This window comes from Semicossyphus pulcher, unplaced genomic scaffold, assembly GCF_022749685.1.
Source record: "Semicossyphus pulcher isolate SPU_LCO1_2020_fin unplaced genomic scaffold, fSemPul1.0.p SCAF_8, whole genome shotgun sequence".
Lineage (NCBI taxonomy): Eukaryota > Metazoa > Chordata > Actinopteri > Labriformes > Labridae > Semicossyphus > Semicossyphus pulcher.
The window spans coordinates 1,917,454-1,935,520 of record NW_027211759.1 but is presented as its reverse complement, the minus strand read 5'-3'; the positions used below and the strand labels follow the sequence as shown (position 1 = coordinate 1,935,520).

The following is an 18,067-nucleotide window of genomic DNA, read 5'->3' as shown; positions in this document are numbered from 1 at the left end:
CGGGGATACATTTTACATCCAGATGATTGGTTTGATTCTTCTCCCAGTGACGCTCGAGCAGGGATCATCTCGTGATGGTATCTTCAGAATAATGTGCGGTCATGAAGGCTGTCAGTTTAACACCGACTGAAGGAGACGAATCAGCAGTAAAATGTAGATTTCAGCTGTAAAGTCTGATTGAGGTGGATTGTCCCTGAGAATGAAACTCATGTTAACATGTGGTTTAATGAATGTTCACATTAAATCTGGATTTACCGCTCTGACAGAATTCATTGATTTAAATATCGGGTCAGCTTCAAACTTCAGGCTCACTGACAGAGTTCAAATGTGAGAGAGCCGCACATGAGGACAGGTGACGACAGTCTAGTTCCTGTAGTGTGGAGAGCAACGCTATGACCCAAACAGCACCACACACTAACACATTCATTCACCAACAACCAGAGTCCGACTCTCGCAGCTGGAAATCTCACTAAATCTCTGGCGCTCAAACGAGACTTTTCTACTGAAAATTCAGGAAGAAAAAAGAACAAACTGTGGATGAAGTGGTGGAGACGGCGTGAACACGTGCTGTACTTTAAACTGCACATTTGCTTTGGTTGCCATGGCTGCGGTTGTTGTGCTTCCTGCTTCAGTCAGCTCGTTTCCTGATTGGCTGTTGTTTAGTTCCACGTGACGATCCACAGGGAGCGTGCTCGGCTGTCCTCGGGGTTCCCCCCCACACGACAGGATATCAGATTGTAAATATTGAACATGCTTAATATTTTAAATCGATGCGAACACGACGTTCTTCTGAGCAGATCGGGGGAAGTAAAATCACTCTAACATCCTCACAGCAGGAACACCTGAGAGATCATCTTAAGAACCATCAGGACATCAGGACTCTGTTACTTTAGTCTGAAGGAGGGAATCAGACCCGAAATCAGCTCCATTTTCTTGTAGTGTGTACCCCCGGATTACACCACACAATCAAGATGAGGGGAGTGCAACAACTCTGCAGCAGTAGAATGAATATATTCCAACACTTAAAATTGTCGGCCACAAAACAAAACCAAGGAAGCAGCCTCGTGTCAGCGCGGCACACACTTCCCTTCCTGTCGACGCGATCCTGCACGTCTGAACAAGGCCGCATCTCGCTGCAGTGACACCGGTGTCCTGCCAGCAGCTGCAGCGGGCAGAACAGAAGCTCAGAGAGAGAGTGATGAGCCCTCTCAGCTCTCTGTAAATAAAGTTAATGCAGGATGTAAAGAACTATAAGATGTGCAAACACAAGCTCAGTCAGAGCTGAGGAGTTTAATTCCCAATGCACAGACAGACACAGCTTAATAACCTCAAACATAAACCTTAAATGTCAGAGTCAGTCGGCACAGAAACGCACATCACGCTTCAGTGACTCATTATGCAGATGTGAGTGTGCTGATTCCTCAGTGGGAGGGTTGAGTACACCTGCATTTAGCCCCACTTGTGCCTTGCAGGGTCCCACTACGCCGTGACACAGCTGTTAGCATCGCAGAATCAACAGCTACACTAAAGTGCTCCCTCAGTCTGATTTATGCAAATGAGCGACGCGCCTCTTAAAGACGGAGCTGCTCAGCTGTTTGAGAGGCAGGAGGAGTCAGCTGTTCTGTCTTTGTGCTTTCTGTCTCAATAAGACTTCAGATGACCCGGCGGATGTGGGAGGAGAAAACGATCATGGGATCTGTGTGAACGACCAGCAGCCCTCTGCTCAGAGCTGACAGCAGCAGACGCACAAACAAAAGCACAGTGAGAATAGATTGGACGTGTTTTATTCCATCACAAAGGAAAATAATTGGATTCATGAGTGCACTCGAGAGGTCACAACTCGGAGGTCGTGCTGAGAGAGCAGACGTGAACGAGGCTTTACTAAAAAACAAAGATAAAGAGGAAGACGGCTCAGGTCTTTGATACATTTGTGTGACTTTTACAGGTGATACAATCAGAAGAGCTCCGTGTGAGTCCAACTCTGGATGCTGCTTTGTTTAGGCGACTCTGAGCACGTGTTAACGGCTCAGATAGATTTTTATTTTTGGTTAATTACTAAAAAAGGCAAAAGTTTAATTTCTCTTTTAATCAATAAGTTTCCAGAAGCTGTATTGGTGGATTTGTTACCTTTGGACAGATGTTTCCTCCCGTTTCCAGTCTGTTTGAGAAGCTAACTTTAGCTAGCTTGAAGAGCACATAGCTGCACAATTCTCTAGTGAAGTTTTCTCAGATTTTGTGCAAACTGAAGACTTTTGGCAGTGAGTGGAAGTTTTAGGAGAGAAACGTCATTTTAGGCTAAAATTGAAGCCAGTTTTCAACACACGAGTGTGACATCGTTCTTCACACTGAAGTGCTAACAAAAGGTTTCCTATAGAAACGTGTGACGTGTAAATCAAAGTTTTAACAAATAATCGACTTCTGTTCTCTGTCCATGGTGCTGAAACATGAGGCATTATGAGTCTGCAGAGGGATCTACACAGATCTTTAGTTCGTCAGCCATTACTTTCAGTATGATAAAGAAAACTGTCCACACAGGGATGGCACATGTTCAAAAAGCAGAGTAATATTGTTTATTTATTCATTCTGGTTTTAGAGACCTTTAATACCATTTCCCACAAGCCCACCTGGATTAAAGGAAAGCCGCTCAGTCGTCTGAACGAGAGGAAACGAGAGAGATTACAGATAATAAGTTGGAAAGATGACATTTGGATGAGGAACAAACAGATTCACAGAACGTGCTGGAAAAACTTCATGGATGCTTTTTCTTTAATGCTGTCCAAATACTCAGAACGTCACTTCATCAAGGTCTGAAGTAGATCTGTAGTTATTGGAATATATAGAGGAACACTTCTCCAGCACAAAAGTAATCCTCAATAAAAACAACACAAGACTTTCAGTTTGCAAAGAAACAAAACCCAAGACAGCAGAAAGTCATCACATGACGGAAGGCGAACCAGAGAAGATCTGGTGTTTGTGCTTCAGAAATGATCTGAACTGTTGATAGCTGTCAAAATGTGCCATTAGTTTTAGATCTAGGGCGGAACATAAACTCTGTGTGTGGCTTAAAAACCTGCAAAACTCGTATGTTGTCTCTTTTGTTCACGTCACGGTGACGATGATCAAAGCACAAAAACAGAAATAGAACAAGAATCAGAGAACTTCTGCTTCCTGCATGTTGAACACTGAGGTGAGGTTTGAATGTATTCACACAGCTGCGTTCAAGGCTCTCCTCCCATTGGACACCTTGTTTCAGTCTTATAAAAAACAGTGTGTGTATCTGCGACTCATCCCTCCTCTTCCTCCGTGTCCAGCGGTCCTCGGTTCGGGGGGAGAGACGCTTTGATTTGCTGCCAGCGGTTTGGGGGCCAGATGATGTGAGAGGCCCGACCGTGAAGCAGCCCCACAGACACCTGGGAAGAAAAACACCACGAATGACACACGAGGAAGAACAACAAGGTGTCGGTCAGCTCAGTAACCCAACCACTTATGTTCATTTGGCTCCAAGAAATGAAGCGATGTTGGGATCTCACCATGTGGTTAAACAAAGCCTGAACAAAGGAAACCACCAGAACCCATCGAGCTCTGCAGCTCTCACCTAAGCTTGAACTCAGACTCTCTCCATGTGTTGGAGGAGACCTGCAGGAACCCCGGGGAGCCTCCCGTACAAAGCCACGACGTCACTTGGGATATAAAAGTCAGCACACGTCAGCCCTCCTCGCCTCTCTCTGTAGTGCTGCTTTTGTTTGCAGTCCCAAAGTCGCTACCCGAGCACAGACTGTTTCTTTGTTTTCCTACTTTTTTTCAAGTCCCTGAACGTGTCCAGAAAAGGCCGCTGCATAAACAAGTCTCACTTTTCCTGCAGAAGCAGAAAGATAACTTCTACAGCCAGTCGACTGCTCGACCCCTGACACAATCGACGAGTGTTTCAAGCCCTTTTTTTCTTCTTTAACTTGAGCAGAAACGTTGTTCTTCCCAGACAAACTGTGAGACCAGTGATTAGCACTTCTGAATTATTAGTATTTGGTCCATCTGCATTTATTGGAGCTTCAAAGTGAGGATTAGATATGCTGAAGAGCCTCACGATGAGCAGAGAAATGCTTATTCGGGAGGATTTTAACACGTCTGCTTTACAGTCACACTCGGGTCCGGAGAATTACAGACATCAACAGCAGAGATAATTAAAACTGGCAGGCTGACAGCTGAAGATCTGCTCGCTCACTGTTGTCCTACATCGTCCTCGCTGCATCAATTAGAGCTGCTTTGCATCAGGTTACACACACACACACACACACACACACACACACACAGCAGCAAATGTCAAACGCTTTTAATGACGCCTGTTATCGCTGATCGGCTGGCGTCTAGATTAAAAAGCCTCAGCGCCGCCTTCGTCTCCGTCTTCAGAGTAACCTTTAGACTGCCCGTGTGCTGCGGCTCGCCGGGCGGTGCGAGGCCGTACGAGGCTGCAGTCAGACGTGGAAGTGTTCGTTTGACTTCTACGGTGTCCTGGTGGCTCAGGCGGGGCTGAAGTCTGAGCAACAGCTGCAGGTCGAGATTTAGCAACAGGAAGTGATGAAGCAGCAGATTAATATTCATCCACAGAAGTTAAAAGGCAGCTCGGCGGGATGTTACAGAGGCGAGACGGCAACACATGAAAAATATTGAATCTAGTTCTGCTGGTCTAGAGGTCGCTCGTCTGTTTTGATTCACAGCTGACGTGTTTCTCACGTCATCTTTACTTTCCCTGTTAACTTCATGTAGCTTCATCGGTTGCTTCCTTCCTGTGTTAACGTCCACATCAGGATTACATATGGAGCTCTGAGGAGCAGAAGCCTCAGCAGCCGGCTGACTCGCTGGTATTGATCAACAGTCCCCATCAGCCCCTCTGCAGACGTATGTGCTCGTTATGAGCTGCGGCTCAGTAAAAACTTTATCATTGCACATTTAAAGCCTTTAATAGGCCGCACGTCCCACAGATCCACTCGCCACAGTTTTTCTTTATTTTATAATTTTCAAAGATTTGAAAGATTTTCTCCAACAAAGAAGAACTTTAAAAGAAGTTAGAAAAGTAAGACTCAGTCTGCATGTTGAGCCTACACTGTACGCTGCATCTGGAGATTGTGGGAGGTTTATTTGTTTGTTTTGGACTTTTTCTGATCGACCCATAGGCTGAGGCATTTGTGGGAGCGGATGTTTTCCTGAGTGAAAGCAGTGTGCGGTGGGAGGCAGAATGACTGCTGGCTGGATCTGAAAAGAATCCGGACTTCCTCTTGGATGAGAAATATCCTGAACATACTGATTTAGCTGTTTTTAGTCATGTTCTTCCTGTATGAATATTAGTTGGTGACATTAAACTGTCGATGTGTTCACGTGTTCTGTGTTTGATATCTGAGGGGATTTCTTATAACGCCTCCTCTCAGCCCGAGATCCTGGCCGTCTGTTTGGCCTGTAATGTGCTGTCCATAGCAAACAGCACCTTCTCTGCTGCAAGTTTCATACAGCTGCATCCGAGAGGAGCAAACTACAAACAGCACGCAGAGAGGAGGAGTCAATATGAGGATGTTAATAATGTTTGTGTGCCGGAGAGACGAGGCCGAGACGCAGCGTTGATGAAATCTTAATGTTTGGAGGAGAAGCAGAAGCAGCTTCAGTCAGGACGCACAAACAAAGAGAAACATCGAACACACTCATGCTCTACACAGACCTCAGCCAACACACTGAAACACGCACACGCACACACACACGCACGCACGCACGCACGCACGCACGCACGCACGCACGCACGCACGCACGCACGCACGCACACACACACACACACACACACACACACACACACACACACACACACACACACGCACGCACACACACACACACACACACGCACACACACACACACACACGCATCATCTATCTCTTCAGCTTCACTCAGATTACTGTAAAGCTGGCTCCAGCAGAAGCGGACGCAGGTAAACCGGGTCTCAGCATCAGATCGGACAGGTAATACCCTGACCTGCGACATGAAGCACACAAACACTCACGTTTATATATCTGGGATTTTCTCTAAGCCTCTTGTTCTTTTCAGGCCGTCTCCACGGTTCAAACATTGTTTTCCATCAGAGCTAAAAGAGGCAGCTTTGGCGTTTAAAGGGTAATCCCGGTATTTTAAACTGGACCATATTTTTAGACTCATATAACTGTCTACATGTGGGATAGGTCCACTAAAAGTTGTTGTTTCCACTGACAGGCTCAGATTGTTCTTCTAAGTGTGTGACAACATGACAGAAAGGATCCCTACAGAGATAGACCTTTTTGTTACAGAGGAAGATGATTGTTTTAACCACACACAGACGTTACATCGCTCTCTGCACACACACCAGACTCCATTCCAGACTCCTGTGAAAGCTGGCGTTCACAGCAGCCTGCAGACTGAGCTGAGGAGCCTGGGGAAACAGCACAATACCCCCTCTTTGAAAAACGACACAAAACTTTACAGGAAGAAATTAAATATATTTTGATGTCATGTTTTTGAGACCACGAAGTCTCTCGTCTCTTTGGGCAGAAGCATGTTTCTTCCATTCCTTTACATTTTATAAACACTATGTACATATTTATAGTTATTTATCTTTGATTCACACTACAGGGAGGATAATGTGCTTGAATAGTCAGGTATAATAATAAGAACTTGTATTGGATGTAACGTGGATAGTTTTATGGACTGTGCTGGTTTTGTGTATCAGCAGTGGGTTCGGGTCTCACCGGTCCGAAGCTGTTGCTGTCCAGACTGTGTCCGTGATGATCGCCCTCGATCCAGAAGTGACCGTCAGGGACTCGAACGTATCTGTTCTTGTAGCCCAGAGTCCTGCAGACAGAAGAGATTCAGATTTAATCCATCTTTTGTGAGCGAATCCTCCAGGCAGTGAAATCTATTGATGGTAAAACATCTGAGGGATTTTGTTCAAAGATTTCCTTTTAGTGCCGTCGGCGTACCGGGATGACAAAACGTCCTCTCATCTCACCGAGCGTGGAGTTTCACAATATCAATAATGAACTGAAAGATGATTTTAAATTCTCCCTGGAAAGCCTTCAGAACTGTTTGCTTTAAAACCTGTGTAAAGCAGGAAGGTGTGTTTGGGTCTGTGAGGAGGGACTAAATGCTAACACCAGTGTGTGCACTCAAATACTGTAAATGCAGTTTTTACTTCAACTTTCATCCGTTAACTGTTTCTCTATATTATAATGGAAGCAAACATTGAACTACGTCTGAACAGGGATTCGAACCAGGACCCTATTAGCTCTGAGGCGACATCGCTAACCACTGCACCACTGTACCGCCCTAACTTAAAAATGTGCATAAATAACCGAGGCACCGGTCAGGCACTCAGACTAGCTCAGGCGTTAATGAGACGGACAGAAGAAGGCACAAAGCTGTCCATCCATCAATCAATAGCTACATAAAAGTTTTATAACCAAAACAACTGTTTGTAGAAATGCATCCAAAAACATATCTGAAGTAGAATATTTCACCAAGATATGCAGACAAATATAAATAAACAAGGCGGATGCATGTAATTGTTCGATTAGTGTATTTGCACCTTTTAGGCCAAATTCAGGCCCTGACGAAGAGGGTCTGCACACAGCCTCACTTTAGCACATTAGCATGCTAACATTTTCTAACTCACTGCCCCGCTGAACTGAAGCAAGAAAAAGGTTTAAACTTTCCAGACAGGTGGATTAATAATTGCTTCAGTTCCTCTGATAAAGAACGAAACGATCGAGATCGAGGGGAAAACTGCCTTTGAGGTGCTGTTGGAGGATTAAATCTCCGGCACAATTATCAGTTTCATTTCATTATCGTTAATCATCAGGCTCTAAATCATCCCCGCGGCGTCGCTTCCTGTTGCCGCCTTATCGCTCCAACAAAGATCTGATCCGAGGACACTTTGGGACTAATAAACGTGGAGGGGGAGGGGGTGTTTGTCGTCCTGTGGCTGCTTCTCTCAGGTCATCATGTTTATGAGGAGAAGGTCCGACGCCCTTCATCATCCTGCGGACTGTTATAGGCCTGTTCCAGCCCTGATTTATCTCTTAGCAGGGGAACATTGTGAGTTATAGTCTCAGCCACTTTTTAAATGGAAATTTGTCTGCAATTCTTAATGCGTGTGTGTGCGCCGGTGCGGGAGGCCGGCTGACCGAAGAGGCCTTGGATACATAAATATTGATTCAGCCGCAGCAGCTGAATTTACTGACTCGCAAAGAAGAAACAAGCTGGGACCTTTTTGCAGGAATAAAAAAGGTTACAGGCTGTATGACACCGACTCTGTGATATGTTTGAACAGTGAAGTCTTTACAGGCTGAAGGACGATCGACTGGATTTCAGCTTTTATTTAAGCAGGTTTTGTCAGCTGAAATGAAAAATCAGAGCTGACTGTTACTCATCAATCTGTGGGTTTTAAATTCAGCCCAGAAGTTACCGTCAGATAAAGTGCAACGCTTTAATGAACCTTTTCTCCATTAGCCTGCCGCGCTAACTTCTACCTTAGTGAGTGATTCTATACGTGTGTCAGAGTAAAGGTGTGTGACCTTGATGTTAGTTACCACGGAGGAGTTAGAGGAAGGATCAACACGCGCTCACTTCCTTCTTCTGTCTCGTGTAGAAGAAGTGGAGGTAGCTACCCGTCTGATTGTTGACGACCATTTAGAAACTTTAAGTTTGGCATTTTTCCATCGCCATCACCAGAAGAGAGGATGGTTCACACGTGTCAGGGCGGGGTCACTTGATTGACAGGTGGATCCTGCTGGCTGTCTGCTGGACGTCAACACAGACCCGCAGTCACTGAGCTGAACGTCACCTGTTTGTGTTGGTGGAGCCTTTAGAGGACAAATCATCTGTCTCTCTCTCTCTGTGGGTTCTAAGTTCTAGTGTTATTGTTGGCCTGTTGATCGCACTGAGCAGGTATACTCTGCTCGTCCTCGTACCTGGCTTGTTAGTCTGTTTATTCGACGGCCTGTAAATAGGAGGAGACAGAAGTTGTTGGCTTTCCCTGAAGAGATCACGGCGGATCGTAGTGATGAGTTTTACGTGTCCTCCAGCGTCACACACAGAATCTCCTCTGTGGGAAACACAAAGGTAAACCAGCTCATTCAGCAGCTGGTGGATCAGCCACAGCCTGTTTCGCTTTGATAGCTTGATGTTTGCTAACCCCTCACTCCTCTGCAGCACCACCCTCTCATCCAATGACTCCAGGAAACCAAGATGGCGGCGGCCGTATCCGGAATTCAAGGCTTCATTTACGCAGTCAAGAAACCAACGGGTGACGTCACAGTGGCTACTTCCATTATTTATACAGTCTGTGCATTTTGTATTTATTCATTTGACAGGGAGAGAGCATATTAATAACATTTCTGAAAATATGCCCGAGTTAGCCCGAAGGCTAATTTCCCCCAGGCAGGCAACAGTTAAACAGCACAAACATTTAGAGCATGGAGATATGCAGATACGAACAGAGCCTGCACTACAGAGGATCAAGGAGGAGCTGTTAGGACACACAACTAAGCAAAACAATGACAAACAAGACATGAAACATCTCCAACACCTCACTGTTCTCGTGGTCGCACGTCTGATTACTTATAAAGCAAGCTTTAGTGCCGTGGAGGAGGAATGGTAGTTCACACAGTTTCTTATGTGTTGTTCCCATCCTGACAGGAAGAGCCGATTGGCCAAAACTACTTTGCCTTCTCGGAGTAAGACTCTAGTTGTTGCTCTCGTAGTTCGGCTGGTTTTGCATGCGATGTAAGTACCGAGTGCAGCCGAATCCTCACCGAACTTCTGCACAACCCTGCAGAAAGAAGCAGGACGTTTAGTCAAACCACGCTTCATCCTGCCGGCTGTTTGTGGCCTCGTGGCCTCCCCGAGACAGAGACAGCGATGTCAGCTGGTCGCTACTTTTTTGTTACGTTGTTAAATCCTGATCTGACATAGATCGTGGCACCGAACGCTGCAGGTCGATGTCCGCACACAGCAGAATTATAAATCCAGGCAGAGGGACTCTCTGCAGATACAGACACAGCAAACTCACTGAAGGGAGAGGGATTATTTTAGGATGAGTCACTGTTTTTAAGACGACTCATTATGCTTTTATAGAACGCAGCAGTATGAGAAAAACTGTGAACAAAGAAAGGCAGGTAATCCATTCATGTGGTCTGCTTTGAATAAAATGTGGATGCATCTATTACTTTAGTAAAAGAGGGAATAAAAAGAGTGGATCAAAACACCTCGAAGTCTAAAAAGCACAGACGTATTTGCAGCTCCATGTGACTCCTATATGTTCTTTTCTTTTACATTCACGTTAGAAAGTCGTCAGTGAGTCTCACTCACTCAGACTGACCTGAGTCAGACTCGTGTTACTGCAGCAGACACACTACAGACCACACTGAGACGCTTCGATGAGCGTCCAGATGCTACAGACCGCCTCGTCATCGCCGCCTGACGACCACAGCGTGTTGTCACTGAATCTGAGCAGCGGATGAGAGCAGAGTTCTTCTCCGAGATGATGGAGAGGATGTCTCACTAAGACGAGTTAAACACACACACACACACACACACACACACACACACACACACACACACACACACACACACACACCTCCTTACACACACCGGATTAAGACTGTGGTGTTTGACTGACGCGTTCCTGAAGGCTGAAGCTCATTATGATGTTTTATCGAAGCTGTCAATCACACTCACTCTTTAATATTTCTGGATTTTGTCTCTTTTCATGCGAAGAAATTCAAAATCCTTCAGTTTTCAGCTCGATTTCAGTTTCAACAGGATGAAGGTGTGTCTCACCTGGCACACACGGCTCAGTGTAACAGGATGAAAATATGTCAATATCGAGGTTAAAGCTGACTGGAGTTTAACATGCAAGGATTTCAGCACAGCCCAGTGCAGATTAAAAAGCCCGGGTCAAAGTGTCAGAGGTTCTGTTCAGTCTTAGAGATATATAAGAAAACTAATCACATGTGCTCTCTCACAAAGTAGTAAACATTTTCTCTGACTTTTTACCGTCTGCTCAGAAACCTGTAAAAAACACTCGTACTAATAAACGTACTCATACTTGTAAGAACTTAAATATCTGAAAAACAGTTTAGAGCCAGTTTAGACTCAGATATAACATGTTTATTTGTTTTTAAACCAGAAACAGCTCTTACGCTCCTCTCTCTTCAAACACACCAGACTACATTAACAAAACCAGTCATTTTACCTCACAGAACACAGGAGCAGCTGGTCGACTGCTGCCTTGATCGGTTAGTTTGTCTGTGTTATTGTGCGACTTTGGTACTTTATGAATGATTAGTTTGAATCCAACAAAGTGTTTGAGTCACACACAATAACACAAAACACTTGTCGATGGAGGCAGCTGTAGACCAGCAGCTCCTGTGTTCTATGAGGGAAATGTGTGTTTTTCTGAATGGAGTCTGGTGTGTGTGCAGAGAGCGATGTAACGTCTGTGTGTGGTTAAAACAATCATCTTCCTCTGTAACAAAAAGGTCTATCTCTGTAGGGATCCTTTCTGTCATGTTGTCACACACTTAGAAGAACAATCTGAGCCTGTCAGTGGAAACAACAAGAACTTTTAGTGGACGACCTTTGACCCATCAAGGATTATGTTGCAGCCATTACAGCCTGTTTCACTGCTGCAGGATGAACACATCTACAGGAGCAAATCTATAACTTTGTGTATCGATCATTTGGACCCTAAAACATGTTTAAAATAAGACCCCTGTTTAAAAACACCAGAATCAACCTTTAAAATTTATCTCCAAACCCCGATGAAGTCGTTTCTTTGCTGTTCTTTGTGTTCAGCTCCTTTAGAGAGAATATTTATGTGTTTTGTTTGCATCACTGTGTTTGAGTAGGAGTGACTTTTGGTGTCAGTGGTGTCTGCCTCCTGCTGGACGGGGACCTGTTTAATGGTTTAACAGACAAATAAACTTTATTTATGTGTTACCATTAGTTCATTGCGGGCTGCATCCCCCACTCGGCTCCCTCCGGCCTGACACTGACGATGGGAGATTTACGTGCGGAGTAGGCCTCTCTGTTTGGAGATGAATCTGTAAAACAATCCTCTCTCTGCGCCGGCTGACGGTTATGTGGCAGGCAGACGCTCTGGCCTGTGCAGCTGAATTAAAACAGTAGCTGTGATTTATGCCGACCTGGCCCGTGTAAGACAACGCGGGCTGACAGCCGGCGTCGTCAGCGCCGCCTCCGCCAGAGAACCATCACAGACCTGTTAATTATTCATCCCCTCCCCAGACGGTGACCTGTAATCTGCTCGGTGGCACTGACACAAACAGCTGCGGGGATGAATCACATGACGATGGTGTGTTGTGATACTGTGCACACGCCTCTGTGGGTCTGACTCTGACACGTCCTCGCAGCCTCCCCACACGCTGCTGCAGATCTGAGCCCTGATGTGTTCACTGGGAGGCTCCTGCTGGGAATGTGCTCTCTCTGGGAGCCACCTATGGGAATGCTCTGTTTTGATGCATCATGTTTTGCTGCACCCATGATGTTCATAGCTGCATCACGTGCTGCAGAGCTTACATGCTCTATTTAATCCAAGGAAATCCAACATCTCCCTGTTTTTAGAGAAAGATTTGAATGAGTACGCCTACACGTTTGTACAAGCAGCTTTTAGTTTGTATCTGTGTCTGTATAATCTCTCTACACCGTTCTCTTTGTTATATTATCGACAGAGACCCAACATGAATCCACCATGAGCAAGAAAAACGTCCTCTAACAGAGCAGAACCAGACTCACGGTGAACACACATCTGCTGAGACTTGACTGTTCAGAGGAAGAAGCAGCAGAGTGCATTGGACAAATATGATGCTGACAGAGCTGTAGTTTTGTTTAATCATCAGTCAGAAGTTTCAGTCTGTGCAGAAGTTCAGTGTTCTGATTAAAAGGTAGAAATCAGAGAGAGCTGCTTTGCTAATGGGCAGAGAGTCGGACCGGGGACGCCATGCTCTCCAACCATCCGACAATCAGACGGTGAGTTTTTAGAGGAGCTGCTGTTTCAGAGCAGCGCGGCCCGATCTGCTCTCCTGCTGCGCCTCATTATCTGAACTGTGGAGCTCATTTCCTCACGAGAACGGCGTGTAACCGAGCTGGGAACAGCTCCCACCTCCTCCTGAAGGAAACCCAGGGAAGAGACGCACACACGCACACACGCACACACGCACACACGCACACACTGAGATTAAAAATAGCTCTCTGCAGCCTAACCTTAATGTGTTCTTAATGCCGGTTCAAAAGCAATTCAAGACCAATTTCAAGCCGACATTAAGCTTAAAGAGTGAAAATACTCGAGTGAAGTCGGCTTCAGTAACACACGTCTCACAGGGAAACTACAAGAAGCTTCACTTTCAGACTTTGGAAACACTTTCTGCTCTCAAACGCAGCTTTAACGCGGTGCAAGAAAGTTTATGTCAACTTTTTATTATTCAGCCCTGAACAGGCGACTGTACAAGGTGACGCAGGTCTCGTCTCAGCCTGAGGGGATTCATTCGGTCTTTACGGCCCTGCTCGCTGTACATGATCCTGCTTATCGTACGGCTTCTAAAGAACCAAAATATTGATTCGGCCATTATTTTATGGATTTATATATATTTATATATAGCTAGTGTTCAGTATACATGTAGCTTGCTGTTTTCAGCCCGACGTCCTCCTCCGTGTGCTGCTTTGTTTACAGTCCAGTCAGCAGCTCGAGCAGCGACCGAGTGTTCAGATCAAAGGTAAATTCTCCGTCCAGATGTGTCTGCTAAATAAACGCTGTCATCTCTCGGTTCGTCCCATCCCCCGGAGGAGCGCCCGTTCATCTGTCTGTGCTGAGTCTCAGTCTCACTGTAAACAGGAAGTTACACAGAGGCTGCACTCTGGCTGACTGCAGCGGGATGAAGCCCAAACAGAAACAGATTCTCTTGTGATCGACTTTAATTAACGGATACAAATCCTGATTCTGGGTTCACGATACAATTTTCTCATAGTTATAGAGAAATATGAATTTAAATAATCATTTTAATTTTGAGGTTTAATAGTGTATTTATTGTAATGTGAAAAAAAAACAGGAAATTATAGCCTACATGATAAATGCAGTGTGCCATAATGCCCATATATACAATCAACAAGAAAAAATACGTCCTATTCAGCACTCACGGTGTGTGTGCCGTGGACGGTCCGTTTATGTGACCACAGCGTTAACCAACACGACGGCGACGTATCGCTGATAACGGGAATACACTCACTGAAAAGCTGCAGATGCAAAAGACGTGGTGACCTCGAACGAGAGAAGCCAGATGCAGACAGCGCCCTCTGCTGTTTAAAAAAATAGTATTGCGATTAATGTCTTCATGTTATCGATTTGACTCGCCACTTATATGTATCGATTCGTAATGCGAGGTATCGTTATATCCCTGGCATACAACAAAGCCAGATGATACGTGATTGGTCGATACTACTCGGACTGCAAACCTACTCCAAACAGAAACCAGAACACTCTGCCCTGAAACACAGTCCGGCCTACACACTGTGTTGTTTTGTTACAGAACCTGTAAACAGTGATTGATCGTAAACAGACGTTACAAAACGAGGATGAAGACTTCCATATTTACATTTACATTAAACATTGGTACAAAACAAGCAGACTGTATGTTCTGATTTGTAAAGAGAAAAGGCAAAATACTGGTAATATGCAAACTGAGTCACACTGAGTGTTCACTGTGTTACATAACATATTTGGTGCTTCGGCTGCTTCACAGTGCTCCCATGTTCAGCTCGAGCCTTTGAGGCCACCAGCTGTGTTTTATTTGTGGCGACTGGCTTCACCTCTGATTAGTTCCTATACGATTCCTTTGTTGTAATTCTGTCTCAGTTTTAGCTTCAGGCTGCACCACAACTTGTTTCGAGTTCGGAGCGTGAAAAAAGAAAAGGGAAAGAATAAAGTCAGCGTTCTTAGAAACGTGGTCTCATGCTGTGCTGCCCCAAAATCCTTTCTGTAATTTGTTCAAACACAACACACACTGTGCACGCTGTGATTGGTCAATTATCCAGTCCAGAGGAATCCAGTCTGATCAGCCATGCAGAGAAGCCACAGTAACAGGACAGAGTCAACCATCCTGCACACGACGACCTGACAAAGTTTTCTTTCTTTAAACACAAAGTCTTTATCTAAAAGAGGTGTCAGACCGATGACGGACACTGCTGATGAACTTGTGATATCAACTTCTTACTCCACAGACTCTTCTCCCTCAAAATCCATTGACCTACATTTCCCACAATGCATTTGGCCGAGTAATGGCAAACTAATTTCTTTTAAACTCCACACCAAGACAGTTGTTTCATTTTCAAACTTGTAATCATCAACTTCCACCTAGCAGCAACCTCCAGAGCTGAAGGCAACACAGAAGCGCCAGAAACTGCAGTTCCTCTGGTGTCCACTTGAGGCTGTCTCCAGCAGTGAGTCAGTCCCCATAGAGCCCCATGTTAAACTTTACAGCAGAAATAAACATGTTTACAGCCTGGTTACAAAAAACAGTTTGGGTCTCTATAGCTCATTTCTCTCTTCATGACAACTGTACGGGGAGAATCTTTATACAGCTCACCTGTTTACATTATATTAAGGCTTAAAGTGATGCAGCATTAAGGGCGTGGCCTCTTTGAGTGACAGCTGGGAGCTGCTAGCTGTCACTTAACTTGACCCTCGTCATTTCAGGCTCCAAAAAACAAGATGGGGACCATCAAAGAGCCGAAATGTAGTCCAGAAACCAATGTGTGATGTCACGGTGGCGACGTTCCCTTCACATACAGACACCGACTCAAGTGACATCACTTAAGGTCATTTATCAAGAGGAAGTGAAAGGCTTTATGCCTCTTTAATAGATCTCCCCAACACCTGGAGACACATACATCTATGCAGTTCCTCTTTAATCTCAATCTGACGGATGATTCTGATTTAAGGATGTAACTGATGGACTCCTGTCAATCAAACACGAGCCACTCTGATTGGCTGGACAGAATCTGTTGTCACTCAGTCTCCTTCAGTGTCTCATCACAGTGACTTTAACGCCCCTGAAGCTGACAGAGAACCAACAACCAGGAGGAAATAACCGTCACTTACATCTTGGAAGCGATGATGACTCTGACAGAGAGAGCCACGAGTGATGGAGGAGGCTGTAAATTTATATGAGCGACGCTGATGAGGCGGAACACTTTGATTGGTTCATCAATAAATCCTTTTTACTGGTTGCTTGTTAAGGATGGGTCACAGTATGGAGGACAACTGGTACCAAAATAAGACTTTTTATTTCCTAATACTAAAATTATAAGTTGCTACACAAACAAATAACTGAGTTTCCAATAAAGTGTAAATTGATACGTTTTGGATTTTAATGATAATTTTTCCATTACTTTAAAAAGGACAGATACAATCTTGTTTTGCTCCTTTCAGATGTAATTATGGGACTTTTTTGGGGTGTTTTTTCAGCTGTGGAGCGCCTGTCCATCTGTCTGCGCTGAGTGGCAGTTTCACTGTATCTAGCAAGTCTCACGTGTGCTGAAAACTGTCTCACTACAGCGCTATGAAGCCACAACAAACAGATGTTACTGAGATTTAATGACAATAAACAGGCTGAGAGGATGCTGAGAGAACTACATCAGGATGCTGAGAGAACTACATCAGGATGCTGAGAGAACTACATCAGGATGCAGGTTTGGAAAGAGGCTGAGCTCAGGCTTTGTCAGGTCTGTCTGAGAGACGACAAGAACACTACTTTAAAATGGCTGTTTTTTTGAATGGAGTTTGGTTAACTTCTTGTGATGCAACATCACTTTTAGGCTCTAATGACACAAGGTCGAGCTTATTTCTCACTCAAGTTGAAGACATTAAATTGTCCGGAGTGACACGAGTTCTCTTGATCCATGTTGCATGATGCTGTTCTCCTCTGAACACACCTTTAAAGTGACGTGCAAAAACACCACCAGGAATTACCGCTTATTGTCAAAGGTGCTGCAAAAGAATGAAACAGAGGCTGCGTTCAGAAGCACACACTATACAAGCAGTACGTACGGATTTGGCTAAAAGGTAGTAAACAAAGAAAAGCAACATGTGCAGTATACCAAAAATACCCGGATCGTCGTCCTGATTCTGAAAGAACCTCCAGTATGCATCGGACCAGTCTACCTCGCCTACTGTATCCCAGAATGCAAAGCGCTGAAACGTCACAACGGCAGTTGAAATGGCAAACAGCAGCAGAAGAGCAGAAGGGGGCGCTATAGCTAAAGAAGCAGCTTTTTGCTCGTGGCAGGCTGTTGTTTACTTCCGCTTTCCCAAACCGGAGACTGGCACCTGGCGTAGCATACGGCAAAATACATCTGAGCAGCTCCGTACTGCAGGCTACCGCCGCACGCAGTATGAAGTATGTAGTACTGCGTATATGGTATGTAATATATAGTGTCCGATTTTGAACACAGCATGAGCTTTAAGTGTGCAAAATGTTGAAATAATTGCAAAACAGCTACAATTTTAAAGGATAGAACTCTTTCACCTTTGTTTACTGTACTTCTGCTACACTTCAAATATAACAGGTAGGACACCTCCTTGTGTTACCAAACATATAAAGTGCTAAATCCTCCATGTTTGTCCCCTCAGTGAGTTTTCAGCGTCGGCTCAGCAGCCGAGCAGTGATTTATTTTTGCCACCAGGTGATGCCAGTTAATCTGATTAGACATCAGCGTGATGGAGTGAACCTCTTGACTGCAGACTGATACGATTAGACGTGAGACGGCTCTGACTAACAGGCTGCTGTTTCACTGCTACCTCAGGATACCTCAGGTTTATTACAATAAAGCTGAGATATAAAACATATGAGCTCCTTTATCAGTGTTAGTGCGAGAGGCTCAGGGGGAGGAGGAGGAGGGGGGGCTGCTTCCTACCTGATGAAGTCTCCCTCCAGGCCAATGACCCGCTTGATGATCTTCTGCTGGGGGTTCCTGGGGGACCTGAGGGGA

General features: G+C 45.0%; 1 protein-coding gene across 1 annotated transcript in view; it reads right to left on the bottom strand.

Moving 5' to 3' along the window:
* Positions 1-2,560: 2,560 nt before the first annotated feature.
* The window catches only part of immp2l (inner mitochondrial membrane peptidase subunit 2), a 106,395-nt gene continuing 90,888 nt past the window's right edge, over positions 2,561-18,067 (bottom strand). Inside the window, exons 3-5 of the mRNA XM_069687003.1 lie at positions 17,993-18,058; positions 6,757-6,859; positions 2,561-3,410 (exon numbers count right to left, since the gene is read on the bottom strand). Coding sequence (XP_069543104.1) covers positions 3,285-3,410; positions 6,757-6,859; positions 17,993-18,058 — 295 coding nt within the window. The 3' untranslated portion in view covers positions 2,561-3,284. The remainder of the gene's footprint in view (positions 3,411-6,756; positions 6,860-17,992; positions 18,059-18,067) is intronic.